At 39.7% G+C, this 22,044-nt stretch overlaps 1 protein-coding gene and 1 non-coding gene across 2 annotated transcripts; both read left to right on the forward strand.

Annotated features, from left to right (window-relative positions):
- The first annotated feature begins 934 nt into the window (after nucleotides 1-934).
- Trnaq-uug (transfer RNA glutamine (anticodon UUG)) lies at nucleotides 935-1,006 on the forward strand. The gene has a single exon. It is a non-coding gene; the product is annotated as a tRNA-Gln (tRNA).
- Nucleotides 1,007-1,624: 618 nt separating this feature from the next.
- Nucleotides 1,625-21,305, forward strand: LOC139944193 (D(1B) dopamine receptor-like). Its single transcript, XM_071941159.1, has 2 exons — nucleotides 1,625-3,826; nucleotides 20,116-21,305. The coding sequence occupies exons 1-2, from the start codon at nucleotides 3,039-3,041 to the stop codon at nucleotides 20,453-20,455; spliced, it is 1,128 nt and encodes a 375-aa protein (XP_071797260.1). The 5' UTR covers nucleotides 1,625-3,038; the 3' UTR covers nucleotides 20,456-21,305.
- Nucleotides 21,306-22,044: the final 739 nt, after the last annotated feature.

A 22,044-nucleotide genomic window follows, 5' to 3' on the forward strand; every position in this document is an offset into this window, starting at 1 on the left:
ACGATTGTGGGGGAAAAATCGATTCATTATACCAGATGATCCGTTCAGAGCAACAGCAGCACTTTGTGTGATGTCTGAGGGGTTTAAAAGTGCTCACAATGAAAGTTTCTGAGGTGGGATAAATCACTTTGCAAAGTTTTCAGACTTGAAGAGGTGTACTGTTTGTTTTGATGCGTGGCGGCGGTGCACCAGATCGTGACTAAACCAGGGTAGACAGTGTTATGAGGAATGAATAGGATGGCCAACAGGATTACAACATCTTACTTTAATGACGGTTCATTATGACTATCAAACGAAAGAAGAAGAAGAAGAAGAAGAAGAAGAAGATTAACCCAGTAATCACATTCAACCATAAGTACTTCGCGGCTCACTCACTTCCAACCGATCCCTGATGGTGATTTGTAAAAAACATACCCCTGCGATTTGATCATATTCCTTCGTTGCAATGGCAATACTTTCCAATCCTAATGACAGTTTATTAGCAATGAATTTCGTCTCTTGGTGAGAAAAACCAAAGGGTTGTTCGCAAAGTGATCTTACATTATTGCAACAACAAAAACTTTAAGCAAAGGCGAACCATTTATTGAAAGTCCAAAAAGGGGGGAAAATATGTCACACCAACAATATCGTGGTTAAAATTTTCCTTTGAAATTTTGATCTCGCAAGTTCAAAACCCAAAGTATAAAAACAAATAGCTATGATGGTGTCTTTCACTATTTTCTCGTAAAAAAAATACAATGTCGCATGTTTGTTATTCCATGAGTCCAGTCAAACAATGTGTGGGGTCTGACATGATACACAAACAATATGCCAACCAATGATTCTCACGATATTACAAAACGTTTAGCTAATGTTTTACTTGTATACCTACAAATACAGATCATTTATTTGCTAATAATCAAATGATGATTGACATTGGATTTTAATTAATAGAGGCCCCGTGGTGTAACGGTTAGCACTTTGGACTTTGAATCCAGCGATCCGAGTTCAAATCTCGGCGGGACCTTATATTTTGGTGGGATTTGGCCACAGCTTTCGTTTTACCTCTAAAAACAGTTATTTTTTATTTCTCCTCCATCGACATCTTCAGCAATCCGACGAATGAAGTTTGAAGTTTGGTGGGGATTGTTGTGTTATGCTGTTTGTTTGTTTGTTGGGGGAGGGAATTGAATGTTCGTTTGTTGGGGTACTTGTTCTTCAGGTTGTTACTATAGTTTGACAGAGCAGTGGTTTTGTGTACTCTTCAGTCACAAGCACATTATTGACCAGAGTACAATGGCCCACAGCGCCCTCTATCATTTCATTCTCACCTAAATTAAGTGAAGCTACAGTCTTGTATGACAATAGCGGCGGCGGGGGAATACATTTTTTTTCACCCTGTCACATTCTTTTACGTTTCGTTGTTTTTTGATGTGTACGTGAGCAAATAATCTGTAAACAAAAATACAGTTTCATATACTCAAAGCGTTGCTACCTTTTGATAATGCCTCCCATCAACACCGTTTCTATAGCTTTTTAGCTGAATCGTACATAAAACAGCCGTTGACACAACCATCTTGGGGGCATCCATCTCGATCACGCCGCAGTCACTTCATTTTGCTTCAGTGGCGAGGTCGATCGAGTGAAGAGCGAAGAGAACCCGGGAGGAAGAACAGGGTCCGCTTATATTAATGTGAAATCTTCACTTCGGTGTGCCCAGGCTACATCGGCGCAAACACGGTCTCATCTTTTTGAATCGACTTTGGGGGGCAGGGAGCAGTTTCATTTTTATCGGAAATCACCCAGGAGTAAAAAGTGACCTGCCATCAAGGAGAAGAACCAAGGATCCATCCTGGAGATCAAATACTGAAGCTTGGGTAAGAGTGTGGAGAGGACCGATCGACCAGATACTACTCCGTAAACTGCATTATTTTGATCACATCGTCACTCGACGAGTGCACTCCAGCATAACGTCCAAACTCACATTGCACATTGATCAAAACTTCGTCATCGCAGCTTCGATATCAAGGTAAAAAATTATACAAAAATGATTCGTTTATAGGCTTCAATCATTCATGAATGTTATCAACTGACAATGTGCATCATTAGCCTCAAGAAAAGCATAAATAACTGCGGAAAAAGTTCGTCTCGGTCAGTTCTTATACTTCAACCTGAGAAAAGTCTGAAGGGTTCACTTTGGGTCGTATACTTTGAAATAAAGTATAAGGTTTGAACTCCTTAAAGCTGCTGATCTCTGACTGCGATTTGAGATTTGCGTCTTATCATCAAACAGCGTCAGCTCTCAAGACCTTACTGCATCTCACTTAACTTTCTCCATCTGTATTTTCTCTCCGTGTTCCCTTTTTGATGTGGCCTTGATGTAGCACGTACCGCTGCTTTATACATGCATTATAATGCAGTAATCTCGTCAAATCTCAGAACCAAGTTCACGCGAAGATTATCCGCGTGAGGACTGTTATGTGTTGTAGTTTTGAAGTGGGTGCTTTGAACTTCTCTGATTTCCTGTTATCATCACACGTACGTCGAGCAACGACATTATACGAGACGTGAATATCAAAATAGACAATTCAATCAGTTTTGAGGCAAGTGTACTTTCCATCGATCTTCTTGGATTCTAAACACAACGATGCAACGATTGCGTATAGACATACTCGATCTCTGTTGAACTCCTAGCTGAGCTTGTTTTCTCTTCTCACGTTGCACAAATATAAAAAGTAGAGGATTTGCTTTCACCAGCGGAATAAAAATCATCCGGATATCATGTGCGTGATGACGTATGGACGAAGGTGTTATTTGAGTTTGTAAGTAAAACCAACATTTTTTTGCCATTTTTATAGGAATCGTTGTTTCGGCAGAATAACAATGAACGTATAGGTGTCCTACTTAGAAAGAAGCTGTTCGAGTAGTTCACATTTTCATCTAGAGAACTGGTTCCAGGTTTGAGTCCTTCAAGGGGTGATTTGGGATTCTTGCCCGAGTTAAACCAATCGTACACAGTAATTTTTCCCCGTGACGTCATTGATGACGAACATTTAAAAATGATGAACACAACAATGGACACCTTAATCGTCACACCAACAATGGACCCACATGGAACGCCCCCCGCGGTGGTAGTCTGGTGCGTTCTGCTGGTGATCCTAGCAGTAACATCCGTCATTGGTAACGTCTTGGTCTTAGGCACCCTCTGGCATGCCTGGACCAACGTTGGCACCAAGCCCGGAAACTTCTTGGCCTTCATGCTGGCCGTTGCCGACCTCCTGAACACGCTCATCAACCTCCCGTTAGTCATCGTTGGAGTTATCAACAGCCAGTGGGCATTGCACGACAACACACCACTCCGTATGGCGCACTTCTTCTTCCTCATCCTACTCAGCGGTACCTCCAACATGATGCTATGTGTTATCTCAATCAACCGCTATGCCGTGGTGGCTAAACCCAACACCAGCGAGAAGGTCGGGAGGACGCGGGCCCGGAACCTCACCCTCTACGCCTGGTGTCACGCTCTCGGAACAGCCGTTGTCTCCATCGCCATTTGGGGTGTAATGGACAGCACTGGTGTCGGTAGCTCACACCATTTCGTCCCCCCTTTCCCTAGCCAGGTTGTGAGCTACGCTTTAGCGGTGGGTGCCCCCATGGCCGTAATGACTGTCACATACGTACGACTCTTCAAACGGGTCAAGATGAGGTTGAGAGCTGTAGGAGCTAAGAAGTGTAACGTGGCGTGCACTGAATCTCACATGGCCAGTCAGTCAGTGGTCCAGGATGCGCCGAGTGTATTCGGCGCTGTCAAAGCTCACAACATGATCCTAGCAAGACCCAACAAACAGTAAGTCCATTCAGTTTTTTGTAGACTAGTGGATTGCACAAGACGTCATTGACCACCATCTTTGATGTTAAGCAAAGGGAAAGTGCACGCGTAAACGCGCTGTGCACGACTCTCGGCCAATGATAGCCTTTCACGCGTGCACGGGGGGAATCAAAGATGGCGGTCAATGCAAGGGGGTCTAATGCCTATAAGGTTTCTGCTTTACAAAAAGAGTTACGTCACACGTTACGTCACACCCATAGCTAACCATCACTAACAGAATGACAAAAATGAACAACTTTCACACTTAAAATTTCATATATTAACTTCTTGCGAGCAGAAAGTCGATTCAGTTTTAAAGAGCTATAAGGTTTCTGCTACAATAGGAGCCACGTCACACGTTACGTTACGCTGTACAGTTTGCTTAATCCCTAAAGTGCTGCATTTCCGACAGTTGTTAGAGAAGAAATGGTTTCCACTCTAAAGCCCGGTTCAAACTTCCATCAGCTGCGAGTCCGATAACAGTGGATGTTTCACAGGAGTTGAGCTTGCAGATTTTGTTAAGCCAAAATTCGTATCGCATCCGCATTCTCAGGAAGTATGAACGCTAAGTGGTAAACAAAACACGTGACGTCATCAGTTCTAAGGTCTATTGCCTGGTAAGACAGAACCTTTACACAAATATTGTTCATTGTCCAAATATTTCTTGGCTTGGTACAGCTGCTCTACATCCCGTTCGAAATCATCGAAAACAAACAAGAAACCAGACATGCCTGTAAAAGCCCCGCCACAATTTGCGTTTCATTTTGTTACAAGAAATATAATGTGAAGTATAATGGTAGTGCGTGGTTCACTGGAATGGGGAGGGGAGTGGTGTCATGGGGGATCGGGGGGGGGGAAGGGTAATGTGTCTTGCTTGACAAGATCTTCCATAAATAAATCATACGTTCGCGTAATTCGCTTCTTAAGTGCAGCACTGCATTACCAAAGACACGGTCCGTAATCCTTAAATACATTCTGATCAATGTTCATTTCGTTCCGAGATTGAATGTGATTACATTACCTCGAGCAGTAACCCTTCAGCATGGCTAAATGTCATAAAGCCCGTAAGCACAAAATCTTGCTAAGCACAAAAATGTTTTGCCAGAAACCGGAATACCAGCCATGACATTCCACAAAGTTTACATTGCTGCGACTGTTGTCCCACTCATTTTTTGGCTTCAGCAAATAAATCTGCCGCTAAGCAATATTTTCTGCTATTAAAGCTTTGAAATTGGGCCCTGTACCCAAGTTCATAAAGCCTGAAGCGCAAAAAAATGCTAGACACAGGAAACTCATGCTTATCAAAAATAAGTTACCAGCCAAAATACCGTATATTTGCCATTGCTGTGACCCACTCATTTTCTGCTTAGCAAAGGAAGTTGCTAGCATAAATGTCTGCTTTGAGCTTTTATGAGCTTTATGAAATTGGACCCAGGTCATGGGCGCCGTGATTCTACTCGTCTCGTTTGAGTTGAACGCTTTGCAGATCACAGTGCGCAAAAAAAAAAACCTGCAAAGTAAAACAAAATAATACACTCGGATTTCAATTTCCGACTCGCTCGTGATTAGTTACTAAATGAAGACAGACACGATTACCCATGGAGATCCTCGTCGCAGTGCCAGACAATTATTATCAAATGTCTTGTGTCATTCATGTATGAGGATTGATTTTCCTTAAAGGGTTAAGGTACTATTTGTGCCATACAAAAACCACAATGTCCATATAGATTTACAATAATTTTACACGGTTTGCAGATAATGATTAGAAAGCGTCCCCTTAAAATATAACTTGCTGAGGTGCTGTAGTTTTTGAGAAAATGGCAAAAAAAATTCACGAAAATAATTCTTAGTGAGACAAACTTATTTTAGCACGTACAACGTATTTACGCTACTCTCTTTAATACACTGCTCTGTGATTTCCATTGCTTTCCTTTATTTATTACATATACGTCTCCATTCCCAGTGATATTGTCATGGCAAAAAAAACTTGATCTACAAAAGGTATCAATACCCTTTTTAAAGGCAGTGGATACTATTGATAATCACTCAAAATAGTTGTTAGCATAAAACTTTACTTGGTAACGAGTACTGGGGAGAATTTGAAAGTATAAAACATTGTGAGAAACGGCTCCCTCTAAAGTGACGTAGTTTTCGAGAGAAAAAAAGTAATTTTCCACGAATTTGATTTCGAGACCTCGGAATTAGATTTTGAGGTCTCGATTCAAGCATCTGAATAGCACACAACTTCGTGTGACAAGGGTGTTTTTTCGTTCATAGTTATCTCGCAAGTTCAACATCCAATGAGCTAAAGTTTTCACAGGTTTGTTATTTTATGCAAATGTTGAGATACACCAAGCGAGAAACTGGTCTTTGACAATTACCAAGTATATACTATATGTGTCCAGGGGTGGATTTCACAAAGGTATTCCTAACTTAGGACTAGTCCTAGGCAATGCTAAGAGATAGGACCAGTCCTAAGTTAGGATGAGTTACTGGTCCTAACTTAGGACCAGTCCTATCTCTTAGCATTGCCTAGGACTAGTCCTAAGTTAGGACTACCTTTGTGAAATCCACCCCTGTGTCTTTAAAGGACTGAGACATCCTTGTCATTTTGTGGTGCCATCGTAAAATGAAACTCTCTTATGTTAGTCTGTATGTCTGTTTGTCTCTCTCTCTCTCTGTCTGTCTGTCCTTGTCTTTGTGGGTTAGTGGGTCAGTTGGGGAAATATTTTGGGGTATTTTTCCTTTAAAGACACTGGACACTATTGCCAACTGTCAAAGACAAAACTTCTCACTTGGTGTATCTCAGCATATGCATAAAATAACAAACCTGTGAAAATTTGAGCTCAATTGGTCATCGAAGTTGCGAGATGGTAATGAAAGAAAAAACACCCTTGTCAAACGAAGTTGTGTGCTTTCAGATGCTTGATTTCGAGACCTCAATTTCTAAACTTGAGGTCTCGAAATCAAATTCGTGGAAAATTACTTCTTTCTCGAAAACTACTCCAATTCAGAGAGAGCCGTTTCTCACAATGTTTAATACTACCAACCTCTCCCCATTACTCGTTACCAAGTAAGGTTATATGATAATAATTATTTTGAGTAATTACCAATAGTGTCCACTGCCTTTAAAATACATGTAATTTTGCACACAGTCAGGGCATGTTCTTTTTACTCTTTGGAACTCATTGCCCAGTGTATATTGTCCTCCATTTCATAATCCTGCATTCAGGATATCAAATCCCACCACCATCCCCCTAAATCTGTTTGTCTTGTTTGTCTTCTTTGTAGTCATTTGCCAAGAGTGGCTGCGTTTAGGGAGATCTTGCATTGATCAAACGCATTCACATTTTTCTATTAATATACTTGTTCATGCTTTGATAATGTCAAATGTTGATAATTGTAATTCATTGTTGTATGGCCTTCCGAAAAAGGAATTAAACCGTGTACAGAGAATTCAAAACACAGCAGCAAGGTTAATAGTGGGTGCTCGTTCAAGAGATTCCATCACTCCTCTTCTAAAGAAACTTCATTGGTTGCCCGTAGAAAAACGTGTTGTTTTTAAGATTCTTATGATGTGTTTTAAAGCCCAGAATAATCTTGCTCCATCTTATATGTCAGATCTAATTCATAAGCATAATCCAGTTCGTACACTTCGATCATCGTCACAACACCTCCTTGCAGTACACCCTGTTAATATGCATATCTATGGAGACCGCTCCTTTGTGGCTTCGGCTCCAACTCTGTGGAATTCTCTGCCCTTGACGATCAGGAAAACATCTTCCCTTGGTGATTTCAAGAGTGCCTTAAAGACACACCTTTTCTTACAATAGTTTACGTTCTTGTATTGTTGTATCGTTATGCTTGTAGTGGTATTATTTGTTATATATATATATTTATGTTGTTGTTGATTTATAGTGTACTTCTTTGTAAAGCGCTTAGAGAATTAAGTGTTAATTATTAGGCGCTATATAAATCGAAAGTTATTATTATTATTATTATTATTCACGCAGCCATTTTGTAGTTCAGGCGTATATGCAACTATCGTTATATTTTCTCAAAGCCAGCAGCAAGCATAACATTTCTACAAGCAGCAACTGTATTTAATCGTTAATAGAATATAATATGGTTCAGTCAAGGACAACCACTCCAGTAATATCATTAATCTTTGTAAATCAAATAAGTGGAGAGCACCACAATCAAAATATTGTAACCATTGTCATTTTGATTTTAGCTTTTTTAATTTTTTTAATTTTAGGACCGGGTAGTGTGGGCGTAGTTATGATGAGGGAGGGAATATAACGTACACTTGTACATCGCGGCAAATTTGAACCACTATTAAATCCACCCATACAATGACATGAGCTGGTTACATGTTTTGATGCAATTAACCCTTCTCATGAAACATGCTAATTATAGTCACGCATGAGTACTACACTCTAAAATCTCCTGGGTCAGAATTGACCCGGATTTGGGTCCCAGGGGGCCAGACCCATTTCTGGGTCAGTTTGACCCGGAGTCTGTGTCAATGTGTCCCGGAATTCGAGTCCGAAATCCCCGCTTTTAACCAACTTTCTGGTCATAATGACACGGATTCTGGGTCAAACAGACCCAGAAATGGGTCTGACCCCTTGGGACCCAAATCGGGTCAATTCTAACCCGGGAGTTTTTAGAGTATATTAGATTACCAATTGCCCATTTTAATTGCTGTTACGTGTCATTCACCATCCTTTTAAAACATGAGTTTCCTCCGAACCTTCAGGACGAACACAATTCCAAATGAGCTTGTCTGGTAACACGATTTTGAGCTGCCGTTTTATGAGCTGCCGTCTGCTAGAATGACGAGTGTAATTTATTTACTGTCCGGACGCTTCGGCGCAATGGCGCTGAATGGTGTATCAACAGTCAACTCTGAACTAGCAGAATATTCGTTCATTCATTCAGTACCATTTATTTCAATGCTGTCATACAATACAATAATGCACGCTTATGTCGAAATTACAAAAGCAATATAGTATGGGATATGATATTAGGTACACAATGGTTCAATAATACGCAGCAATTTAAATACATAAGGTGAAGCGAGATGCTTTCGTTCCCTAACCTATGGACAGAAAAATATTTAGTATGGTATAACAAGGATGCATATTGGTAATAACATGGTATAACAAACTATCACAAAGTCCAATCATGTATGCTGCAGAGACAAATAACTCTGCAAGTACACACATGTACACGTAATAGAGAACATCTTCATCCGGCCTAAAGTGTTTTGGGGGAAATGGGGCATACAAAATATTAGCCTTGCCTCGAGGGGCTCCCTCTTGTAGGCAGGTGAAATATACAGCGATATGTTTGCCCAGCATGATCAGGGCCCAATTTCATAGAGCTGCTTTTATAAACAGACATTATTGCTTAAAAATACCAGGATACCAGTCACAAACTGTACATGTGAAATGGTAGTTTGGCTGGTAACCTTACTCTGGTAAGCATTTGTGCTTACGCAGCTCTTTGGAAGTTTGCCATGGTTTGCATCAAAATCCATCCACCCACGATAGATCAGCTCCTCACTGAACCATAGAGTAACGTTTTGAAGAAAGTCTACAAAAAGCTAAAGACAAACGAAGAGATGTTTTATAAATTTATGATGTCCCATCCAGGACACCATCTTGGGGGCGTGTCTTAGGACAACCCTACTAAGTCAGCAATCATCGTTTTGGCCTTCAAATAAAACGGTACTCGTTAATAGACTAATTGGCCTAACTGGGGGAACGAGGTTGTGAACAGGCGTTGGTGGCAATTAACCTAGCCAATCAAATCGTCCCAAATGGACATCTACGGACCAAGCTTTCTCCATGGTTCTCTACAAAATGGAGATTGCCTACCTCCCGAGATAATTTGACAACAAAATGAATTTAGTTTGCTCAAAACCAGGTTGAACAATGTTAGTGTTTTCCAGTCCCAGAAGCAAAGATATTAGAGTGAAAATATAAGCAGTGAGTAATTCTGAGTGCAATGGTGATAATTTTTTAATGAGTTGAAATAGTGAATGTTCCATATACACGAGGCGAGGCCAACTTTAATGGACATTCAATCTTTTAATTAGTTAAATGAGTTTAAATAGTTAAAAGGGAAGGTATATACGTTTGGTTTCACTCTTAAAGTTAGTGGAAATACAAACTTTTGCCGGTAAGAAGCCTACAGCAGTTTTCGATGTAGTATCAAGCATTTTGAGAAACATTTCACTTCGGAGTATTAACGTGGTTTTGTAAAAAGGTTATAAGTAAGTTTGTATGCCCCTAAATTTGAATCTGAAAGCGTAACTGTTAGTATTTTCCTGCGTGGACATATTCGCTTCGGCGATATCTCACAACGCGCACACCTTTTAAATTTAATGTTTCAGTTATATTGCATACATCAATAATTTACAAAAACCGAACGGTTCTAAGAACCAAAGGTATACTTTGCCCTTAAGAAATTTAGACCTCTAACATCGAACGTCTCGAAGCAAGGAGTCTCACTCATAAACACCCACACATCAAAAAATATCTTCTTCTTTAATTTGCAAGCATCGCAAAAGACGGTCATATTATAATAATATTATAAGTCTACAGAGAGAGAGAGTAAGAAAGAATATGTTCTAACATCTTATTACGGTCAAGGATAAAAGTGACTCGCAAATTGCTGTTCGAGACACAGTTATCAAGCCATTACGTATAGAATATTCTAAGAAACGGATTTAGTATTGCTATTGTGTATAACTCAAGGGTGGAAGTAATGCAATCTGTTCGTTGCTGAGGTCCAATTCCATGGCTCTGCTTACTGTAAGCAAATCGGCGCTTACGGAAGCAGGGAATTCTGTGCTTACGTAAAGCGTATTTCACGGGTTAGCGGGGATTGTTGGCTTGTGCGCGTGCGTACTCCACGTCACTATAGGCGCTCTACCCTGACACAGCTAGCGTAGAAATTCGGCGTTTGCACCGACGAGTAAGCGGAGAATGATGATGGTAAGCGCACGGCGCTGAGCAGAGCCATGAAATTGGGCCCTGAAGATGGTATCCCTCAAGATTATCATAATTACGTCATGTGTGAGAAAATAATTTCAGACATCGCAAAATAATACTTGTAGGTTGTTTTGCAATTATTTTCGGCTATGCAAATATTTGCTAGTTCTTGCGATCATGATAATTTTATTAATGTCGTCGCAAATGTTTGCTAAGATAAGTAATATTCTTGCGAACTTGCAAATATTTGCAGAGTCTTTTGCAACTATTGGCGACATGCATTTTGCTAAGACTGTTGCGGTGTGTGATGTACCCCACAGGGACACTATCAGGTACTCGTTCGTACATGTCATAATGTACGCTGCCTTTACGCAATCAGCCTTAACATTATAAAGTTGAAGGCACATAGAATATTATGTCGTCGCTTCCAAAACGCACAAAATTAAGTCCGAAAAAGTCCAGACCGATTTTCTAGAGCTAAATAATCGAATTATAAAACTGTATCCTATTTCATTCGAACATTTGATAAGTCAGGCAATGTAGGCCTTAGATGCTTTTAGACAAGAAATTATAAGATATGTTGCCGTCTCAGAAACCACAACATGCCTACAAGTTTTCACTTATTTCCACAATAAATCCCATCAACTCAGGCCTTCCAAAACAATGATACACAAAGTGTTCCATGACTCTACACAGAACATGGTCTGACCTTTTATCTTTACCGATTTCGATTGCGGTTCTTCAGAAGGTTTACACTGTCAGAAGATTGAAAGTAAGATCCAATCTCTCTTCCGTGAGTCCCAAATCTCTAGGGAGTTTAGAATGTTTTCTACTCAGCGCTGATTTATCATCTTGTCTCTTACTTAATTTAATTTCTGGATGCGGAGTGGTTTTGTGTAAATTATCCAAGGCGGGTTGTCGCCGTCTTGTAAATCGGGCCATCAATCCATTGCTTTTACGACGCAACAAGGAGATGTATATACCCTCACAGATCACAACAATATTGTGTAGGGTCGACTCATTATGGGGTTGTCGTGGTTCGAAATAAGGGGGTTTGGTGTAATTTAGGGGTGGGTTAGGTTGAAGATAGCTCAAAAATCTGACGTCAAAGGTCGAGCCTCGTGAATAACACCAGCAGATGTCGGGTGTCCGGATCCGTACAAATGTACCTTTGACCTCGCATGCATTTCACACACAGATTCGCAGTCAATAGGTTACACATATACATGTATTTCATAGAGACGATGTGACCTGTGACATCACATGTTTACAAAAGAGCCACAGAGCCCGGACTTCTTGCAAACACGATTTGTACACAGCCTAATGGAAGAAAACATAAAATCTTATATTTTATGGATATTGCCCTGTCCAATTCCTATCAACTTTTGATATGATGAAAGGGGCACATCTATAAACTTGCCCAGCTTTTACTTTCATAACTCTTTGACTTATGTGGTAATTATGACATAAAATGTAAACTTTCTCATTGGACCAGTGCAGTATCTTGCCTGCCAGAATACTCAAAGAATGCACAAGGTCACTCTTACTGTAGGCAAAGTTCACATGGTCTATTGCATACAAAAACAACACAAATTATTCACACGCACGCTGCATGGAGATGGTCGAAAGTGCAAGCTGAAATTACATCAACTCAGACCAACCATAACACTGATATGGAAAGCTTACGTCACAGCACGTTTATCCAATGAAATCATTGTATCCAACGAAACCATTCTCTGTCACAAGCTTTGTCAAAGTGCCTTTGAATCATACGTTAAAGATGTTGGTCCGATTTGAACCCGAAATTGAGTCGAACCTTTAAACAGCTGTGCAAATTTATAATAGATTCTATTCAGTTCAGCATTCATGTAGGCTTAAAATATAGGGGAGTGGTTTCTGCTCTACCGACCAGGCTTCGGACTGATGATACCCAAGCCAAGCCAAGGGGGTAACCCTGTTTCAGCCCTAGGAGTATGTGGCAACGGCCTCTGGAAAAAAATAATTGTAGCCCACACCTTGAAGTGGCCTTCAGGCCTTGTGTGTCTGGGCGACTTGCATAAAAAAAAAAAAATCTGAGTGCAATACCTTCTTGTTGAGTAGGGCCTAAACGTACATATGTACATACACTCAACATACACACATCACAGTGAGTGATAATGAACAGCAACGTCTTGCACCAAGACTAAGGGTATGGCCTATACACTTTGCTGTACGGCACTTACTCTGGTAGATTAGTCAATACAAAATATGAAGAAAAAAAATCAAACATCTTATTCACAAAAGGAATCTTGACATGGACGCTTATACATTCTGACAACTGTCAATATTAATTCCACTATAGGGGTTCTCTTAACAAAATATCCCAACGAAATTTATGACAGGACTAATAAATTAGTGCTATTAGACAGCCCCTTCAAACTGCACTTATAAAAGCACCGATTTACGATCGAGCACCGTGTACTGAACACTATAATCACTAACAATGCTTGAGCCAAAACGTTGTCAGTCATAGCCAATACTCTTGGGTTTGAATTTGCCCAACCTGCAGGAACAAACTCTATGGTTCAATTCTGATTGAGTGGGGCACATTTCCCCATCAAATTATTGAGTCTCGTTTTCGTTGGAACATTACACTATAACGCACTGAGTGTTTAATAACTAAAAGGTCTAATGCCCTGACGACAAACTCGGCGCCGAAAATATGGTAATAATTTTAGGGAAATTAAGGGGCGGGGTGGGGGGGGAACCATGTCTTTTTCTCGGGGCACTTCTTGAAAATGTGAAGATCGGTTTTGTTTTTAAACAAGCCCCCTTTCAGCGCTCTTGCTTAGTCCTCTTGTTGTAGAATTAGTGTTGTTTTAACACCCTTTGGTGTTAATTTTGATTTCCCTCCGAATTTATATGTGACACCACCCACGGTGTAAATTTTACCACCACAGTTTTTGCATGGCAGAAAAATGGTTAACGGATGTTTTCTGCTTAAGCAGCTCTTTGGAATTGCCACCAGGTTCGAACCCAACTTCGAACCAGGGTCCCACGTGACACGGGTAAGGTCGTGCCCCGGATTTGTTTTTTTGTTTTTTTCGTTTTTTTTGTTAAATCTTTATACACAATGATTACAAGTTGGATAGGCCGGGGCAGGGGGGGGGGGGGGGTTCAAGACTGTAAAAACAAAACAAAAAAACCCTGTCATTTTAAGATGTGTATACAACCAGACCCATGTCAACGTAAAAGAATGTAATTGTATATAATTTTTAATGCGTTTTAATAGAACATTTTACAATTCCGTATATTATAAGTGCGCCCGGTTTCTATTGTGCCAAGTCAATTAATAATGAAAACCTCATAATATACAACAATCATTTGATAAATTATCATCAAACATCAATTAATCTCCTTCTCCTGGATTTTCTACTGGATTCGCTCGCATATAAATAACCAGTCCAACCTGAACATCAATTACATTAAAAAGCAAACTGCTGAATAGATTTGTCGCCATAGAAACTCTTTATCCTTTCGAACCAGCAGGCCCTTGGTCTGTTTTTCTTGTCAACTGATCTAATATTGTGATCTTCAGATGCTGGGCCGACGTATGGAGTGGCGTGTATTGTGAATAAATATATCCCGAATTATGGCAGGGGAGAATGTTTACCCGTCGTTTGTTGATCACAAACTCAAACTGACATCTTAGACTTGCACATTTTTTTGAAAACAAATTATTATAAAAAAAAACATATGCTACACACTGATGTTATTCTAGGTCGAGTTGAATGCGATGATCCGCACAGGAAAAACAATGTTTGCAAGTCAAAGGGAAAAAACACTCTTAAAGGCAGTGGACACTATTGGTAATTGTCAAAGACTAGCCTTCACAGTTGGTGTATCTCAACATATGCTAGCCTTGCTCAAGGCAGTCGCATGGTTCGCTCCGAAATACCCTGTTCGTGGTGCGTGCGATCACACCGCATCACCCACCCGTATACACACTGTCAGATCGTACGAATACTGTTCACACTGTTTGAGTAATTACCAATAGTGTCCACTGCCTTTAAAAGTATTGACAATAACAAAAGTTATTTGGTAAGAAGTATACACTAGCTTTCTATAATAGTATAACGCATTTTGAGAAGTATTTTACTTCAAGGCAATATGGTTAGGGGAAAAGTTACCTGTTTTATTCCCCAAAATCTGGAGAAACGGTTCTCAGTTTGTGTATCACAAAAAGGGGTTATTTTCCTGCGTATGTATAGACATTATTCACTCTGGATTTTGACCGCCTTTTAAGATGAATTAATCGCAGGTTAGTTCATTGTATTGTACATAACAACTAAATTTATAACACCTATCTTTTTCCATATCCACGTTGCTCCAAAATTAAATGTTTTAAAAATGCTTTAGTGTAAAACTAAATCGACATTACTGCTCTTCTACTTAAATAGCCTACAGCAAAAACCATTAGTAACAATAATTACAACCATAATCCAAATGACATTTGTGACTGAGTAATAATATTGTAAGGGGTTAGATGCACTTTGTTCTACGCCATTAGGAAAATGAAGAGTAATTAAAATCCATCACAGTGAAATTTGTATTTTGTTTCAACGCGGGTCGCAGGAGCAAGGACCAGGAAATAAATATGTTTATCACATATTTAGTATTCTTAATATAGGTTTTCTCGGTCAAATTCGGCAAATGAGCAGTCAATTTAATTTCCATGCGTTCGAATTAAAGCTGTTTTGCTTTTCCAGTTGTTACTGCGTTTCAAATTCAGAATTCGGCCATTCAATTTCGTTTTGGGTCGAGTCAAATTCCTTAAGTACTCTGTTCAATTTAGCGTAGCGTCATTCTTTTTCGTGACACACACGCCTCAAGAAGCGTCTGCGAATTTGAATGCTGCTTTGATGAATTGTTAAATTGAATGATTATTTTGTTAATTCGAATGACGCAACATTACATTTGACTAATCCCAAAACGAAATCGAATGACCCTTTTGAGTAGCATTCGATTTTGCGCGAAATAGAATAGCTTGGTGGTTCAACTGGCTGCTCTTTTTCCGAAATTGACCGAGAAAACCTATAATACTAATTATTACATTTTTTTTAAATGGGTTGGCCTATAGTCGACAATTAAATCTTCCTCAATACACTTAAAGGCTAAGGTTTAGATACTTTTTGTACGACACAAAAGACGATGTCCACATAATTACATTAAACTTACATGGTTTGAAGATAATGATGGTAAAAAGCTTCCCCTATAGTTCTTGCTGAGGTGCTGTAGTTTTTGAGAAAGTACAGTAAAAACAATGTCACGATTTTTTCCCCGTATCTTTAGCGTGAAGACCTTTTAATACGCAAAGCTCGTGAAAACATGGCTCTGTGATTGTCACCTTTTTCTCAAAAACTTGACGACTAATGAATTTGAAACTTATACAGGTCAATTATATTACATACATCTTCATTCACAGTAAGTAGTGATTCATGTCATGGCTTAAAACTTGATCTAAAAAATGTATTAAAGCAAAATCCTAAAAGGCACTGGGGTGGATTTCACAAAGGTAGTCCTAACTTAGGAATAGTCCTAGGCAATGCTAAGAGATAGGACCAGTCCTAAGTTAGGATGAGTTTCTGGTCCTAACTTATGACCAGTCCTATCTTTTAGCATTGCTAAGGACTAGTCTCAAGTTAGGACTACCTTTGTGAAATCCACCCCTGATAGCATAAAACTCGCGTGGTAACAAGCAATGGGTAGTGTAACACATTGTGAGAACCGGCTCCTCTGAAGCAACGTTTTCGAGAAAGATTAAATTTCCATTTAAATGTTTGATTTTGATTACGAGACTTCAGAATTAGATTTCAAGGTCCAGAAATCAAGCATTTCTGAAAACACACAACGTCGTGTGACAAGGGTTGTTATAATCTTGCAACTTCGACGACAAGTTTAGTTCATTTTTTCACAAGTTGGTTACTTTGTGCATAATTTAATGGTGATATACACCAAGTGAGAAGACTGGTCTTTGACAATTACCAAAGGTGTCCAGTGTCACAGGTTGGTGTTATATATGTGCTGCCGTGGCAATATGGGCAGAGGAGTAAAATGAAGGCCACACATAATTATACATCAACCAATATTGTAGGCAAGTGTTACTCGAATCCGTAGTAACGTATCCTTGATAAGGGGTTGTGAATACCTATAATGATGTTATTTGAATTCGTTATTACGGATTCGGTGTAAATCCGTAATAAAAAAATCCTTGATAACGGATTGTGAATTCATAATGATGTATTTTGAATCCGTTATTACGGATTCGACATAAATCCGTAATAAGGAATCCTTGATAACAGGTTGTGAATTCCTAATGATGGTGTATTTTGAATCAGTCATTACGGATTCGACATAAATCCGTAATAAGGAATCCTTGATAACAGGTTGTGAATTCCTAATGATGGTGTATTTTGAATCAGTCATTACAGATTCGACATAAATCCGTAATAAGGAATCCTTAATAACGGGTTGTGAATTCCTAATGATGGTGTATTTTGAATCAGTCATTATACGGATTCGGTGTAAATTCGTTATAATGGATTCAAAATACGTAATTGTTGCACTAATGTGGCTTTCATAGGTAACTGCTCGACAGGAATATTTTGCAAAGTCATCACGAATTTCCCGTGGAAGCAGTTGGAATGAACGATTTGATGACGTCATGGTATGCTCACTGCATTGCTTTAAGTACTGAATTTCCGACTGTTGTTGTGCAGAGACACAGTAAGTCTCCCATTATTAGTCTGCATAAAGTGATTAACAATCCCTGACGTCACCAGAACTAGTGTCTGTTAAAGGCTACTGTGTTTACGAGGATTGTTTATTCCAAAAGCACCACGATGCTTTTAAGTTCAACTTCATAATTATTTCTACATAAAAATCAAAATAAAAAGCCATCATTCTATTTAAGTTTGTGGTGGCAGAACTGATAGATGAACAGAAACCCCAAAGCAGGAACGAACGAACGGACATATTGAAAGACGATAAAGAAACAGGAGTGACAAACAAAGACTCCCTTCAAAAAAAGTTAAATACAAAAATCGCTGAACAAAAACAGCCGTCAGACAAAAAAAATATTGGAAAGCGAGAACTCATTCTGTATTAAAAACGAATAGCAATAATAATATTCCCATGCGAGAGTGTGATACGAACAATTACAATCGGTCCCGTTACGTTCACGGTGTCTGATACTCTACCTACAGGCGGCTTTCAGACAATTGGAATTTTCAAATCATATGCAAGGTCCACATCTTACCGTGGGTTGCCTTGGTAACAGATGGTTTTCGTTGTCCCTCAGGGATGTCGGGGAGTCACGTGGGAGAGGAGATGGTATTGCGCTGCGGCCCGAGGTCCCTGAGTTGACAAAGTAATTGGCTAGGGAGGACCTCAGTTTAAAGTGAAATTTATAGAGAAAAATCTACCATGGAAAAAGGGTGACATCAAGCTGGGGAAATCTCATGTCATAAGACTATTTTACCAGCTCGCCCTGTGTGTAAGTAGAACAAGATGTGTATACACAACGGACCCTAAAACGAACCAACTTTAACCTCCGCGCGCGAATGCTAAAATAAGGAATGGAAGTTAGTGTCATCTACAACAGTTACACTGCAAAAACTGTGGTGTTAAAATTGACACCACCGGTGTTGTCATATGAAAATATTCATCAAGATTCAAAATTTACAAAATAGGATCGTGTTAAAATAACACTTCTTTATGCCAAAACGAATATTTGTGTAATTTTAACGCACTATGATGTTAATTTTGATTCTCTCTTGGTATCCTGCAGGAAGAATACTGTGCGCTTTGATATGCCCCTGGTTGTGAAAATAGCTAAATAAGAACAGAGTATTATTATATTATTATTATTATTATCTATATTGTCTTAACACCCATGGTGTAAATTTTAACAGCAAATAATATGCAGTGTGTACTAATTATTTGTGTGATTGACTGTGATTTAGATCATGTGAGACAACAAACATTTGACAACAAATATATTCCTACCTCTCCAGCCATACTATTTCTTTCAATATTGATAGCACTTTATGTCATTACAAGATATTATAATAACAACCCACAATAAAGTAAGCATTACTGCGCAATCGGTCAGCTTTGCAATTAACTCGAGGGCAGATTGCAGATTAAACGACCGTTATAGGAAAGAGCATCAGTTGTAAAGCCTTCAAAGTACATGTTTATAATAATAGTCTACCTGTGTACATAGCTTGAGTCTATTCACCGTATATGTTAAAATGTGCTTTTCACACGACAGCAATTTAACAGTGGTCTCTTGCTTTATTTTAGCATATTTGTAAAATGTAGCAATGTTTGACAATACTTTACAAGAGACCTTGGCCAGTACACAAGTTGTTGTCATTTCACACGATGAACATTTTGTAAAGTTGTATAATAACCATGCTTAAATTTAGCAGTGGACCTCTGCTAAATGGCTCCGTGTGAAAGAGAAGTAAGAAAGAACACATGAAACAGTCAAAATTCACGTTGTGCAAGCACAGCGCATGGATGAGCCAAGCAGTCTTTCGCTCGACCCCACCAGTCTCATATTAATTTGGAAGAGGTGGTCCGTGGAATTTTTGTCTGCACATTAGAATTGCATCCTCAAAAAATATCCTGATGGTTTTTTAAGGATTCTCTTTTGTAATCAATTCAAAACAAGACTTAATCCAAAAAAAGCACTAAGAAAGTGGCAATTCTACAAAAGAAAAAGAAGGGACAAAAATATTGCGTGCGGGGGACCAAGCAAATTGGGCAACCTAATTTACTTTGATCGAGGGCACCATACTCAAATGACGTCATATTTTGCATAAGGTCTAAAAGAACCTCCTGCGATGAAAACCCCTGATTTTATGATAAATTATTGTCCTGTGCACTCGTTTCCGATTTCCCCAATTGTATTTTCTTTTGCACTTTAAATTGATTGAAATACGGGAAGGTACGGAGTGGGTGGTGTAGTCTTTTGTCAAGGCCGTCGTGGCTTGGCCAGATTCGTAGCGCCGCCGCGATCCCAAGTGAATGGAAAAGCACGTGAGTCGATTGAGCGGTCTCCCCTTCCAGTCGCTCGGGATAGCGGCTCTGTGAAGCTGTCCAAGCCATAGAGGCCTTGACATAAAGTGGGTGGCGGCACTAGGGCGAAATTATTTCAAAGAGCTGCTTCATTATTTTAACAGTACTTTCTTGTTTTCTCGTTCTTCTATCAATCAGCCCGACTCGTCACGCCGATCTCCGGACTGCCGTCACCCTGCTGATCCTCCTAGGTATCTTCGTGCTCTGCTGGACCCCCATCGTCGTCCTCAGCCTCCTGGTCACTTTTCAAGATGTCGCCGATGCCCATAACTACCTGACGGCAGCCGCTGTTATAGTGTTTGTCATCCCTGCATGTAACCCTTTGGTGTACTCCATGCGTAACGCGCAGTTCCGGGCAGCTGCAAGGGACTTTCTGGTGACCGCACGCGAGAGGTTGCCCTCCCAGTGCTGTCGACGCGCGAAGCAGGGGACGTCGGACACGGCCCAAGGGGAGGCTAACCAAGAAGCCGTTGGCTGAATGCGTAGGCCCCGTACACAATGTATACAGAATTGAACTCGCACGTTGACAGAGGAACTGTGATCTGGAATAGGGTCCAGTGTACATGTTTCGGTACAAAACAGAAAAGAGAAAAGAGAAAAGAACAGGACCCCATAGGGGAATTATAAATACTGGAGTACCCCACAAGGACGGTTGTATACAACGACTATGGCAAACTGTTATAAGTACAGTGTAAAAGGAAAGAACAAGGAATGCTCCTCAAAGATGCTTTTTTTGTTAATCGCACTTAAACACTAACGTTGTATAGCACCTAACTCTGGTAAGAAAAACATGTTGTGTAAAATGCGTAATCATGTACACCCTTAGCACACAATGACTGTGTGCAAACTCAGAACTGTGTTATTGGATTGTGTTCCCACAATGTTCACAAATTATGACAATCTTTTAAAATATATTACTCAATTGAATTTTGTTCTTGCAAAACACTTTGACTGATTATATTGAACAACACAAGTAATTATACATATATAAAATGTAACAACACCCATGCTGTCAATGATATGGCCTAACACCCCCGATTAGTGTAGGGCATGCAAAGCTTGCCTTTCCTCATTTCGCGGCAATCTGCAGAAAACCCTCGCTCTGCTGAGCTTGCGACAATTAAAGATAAAATCCAATAAATTTGACTTTTTGTATGCACAATACAACTTAATAATAATACACGACAACCTACATCCCATTTCTTTGCACAGTAAAAAAAGACAAACAGGCTTGTGTTTACTTTGATTAATGCAAATACACAAGAGAGTAATTATGCATCCAGCGGTAAACTTATTATAAGATCGTTTAGTTGACCTTTATTTGGTTGATATTCAGCTTTGCTTTTTAGTATCACAGTGGTATTTTGTGTGTATAAATAAATAAAAACTTCACAAACAAAAACATGATGTGGTGCTTATCTTTTTTTGTTATTTATCATTTTAAGTTAAACAAGTGTATGTTTTATTGTCAGTCATTGTCGAATGGTTTTATTCATTTACTTATTTCCCCAAAACCTCAAAAAATTGAGAAGATAAAAAGAGTTATACAAATTACATGAAATATACAGTACAAGGTACATAAACACGAAAATGAAGAAACAGGCACCGTGTTCACACTTGACCCTGCTAGGAGGATCAAAGGAGGATCTTATCTCGAAAGGGCGATCAAAGGGAGGTCACCGGCTAGTGTGAACGCGATCAGGATCGGGACCAGATCCTCCTTTTCGACCTCCCATCATTGCGAGATCAGAGGGAGATGAGATCCCGCAAAGGCGATCAAAAACAAGTGTGGACGCAGATCGAGATCAGGTCCTGCAATTTCAGCTGCTTACATCCGGCCAACGCTGTGCAATCTTCCTCCATGGTGGTATGTACATGGGGATTGTATACATTGTGCATAGGGGATGTGCACTCTATCGTGAACTGGTCCCTGACCCAATAATTTGTATGACACTGGTAACCAACATTACAGCAATTGATTAACTCACATGCTTTGCGTCCTCCAGAATTTTCAGTACCGACCTTTTTTCGTTTATCATCTAACGTAAGCTTTTTTTTAGCGTTCAA

The sequence above is a fragment of the Asterias amurensis genome, chromosome 11, assembly GCF_032118995.1.
Source record: "Asterias amurensis chromosome 11, ASM3211899v1".
NCBI classification, from domain to species: Eukaryota; Metazoa; Echinodermata; class Asteroidea; order Forcipulatida; family Asteriidae; genus Asterias; species Asterias amurensis.

Bases quoted from the DNA above. Each gene is read 5' to 3' on its own strand.
- LOC139944193 (XM_071941159.1), top strand. From the start codon at position 3,039: ATGATGAACACAACAATGGACACCTTAATCGTCACACCAACAATGGAC. The intron at 3,827-20,115 runs GTAAGTCCATTC...TCTATCAATCAG, and splicing joins CTAGCAAGACCCAACAAACA to CCCGACTCGTCACGCCGATC.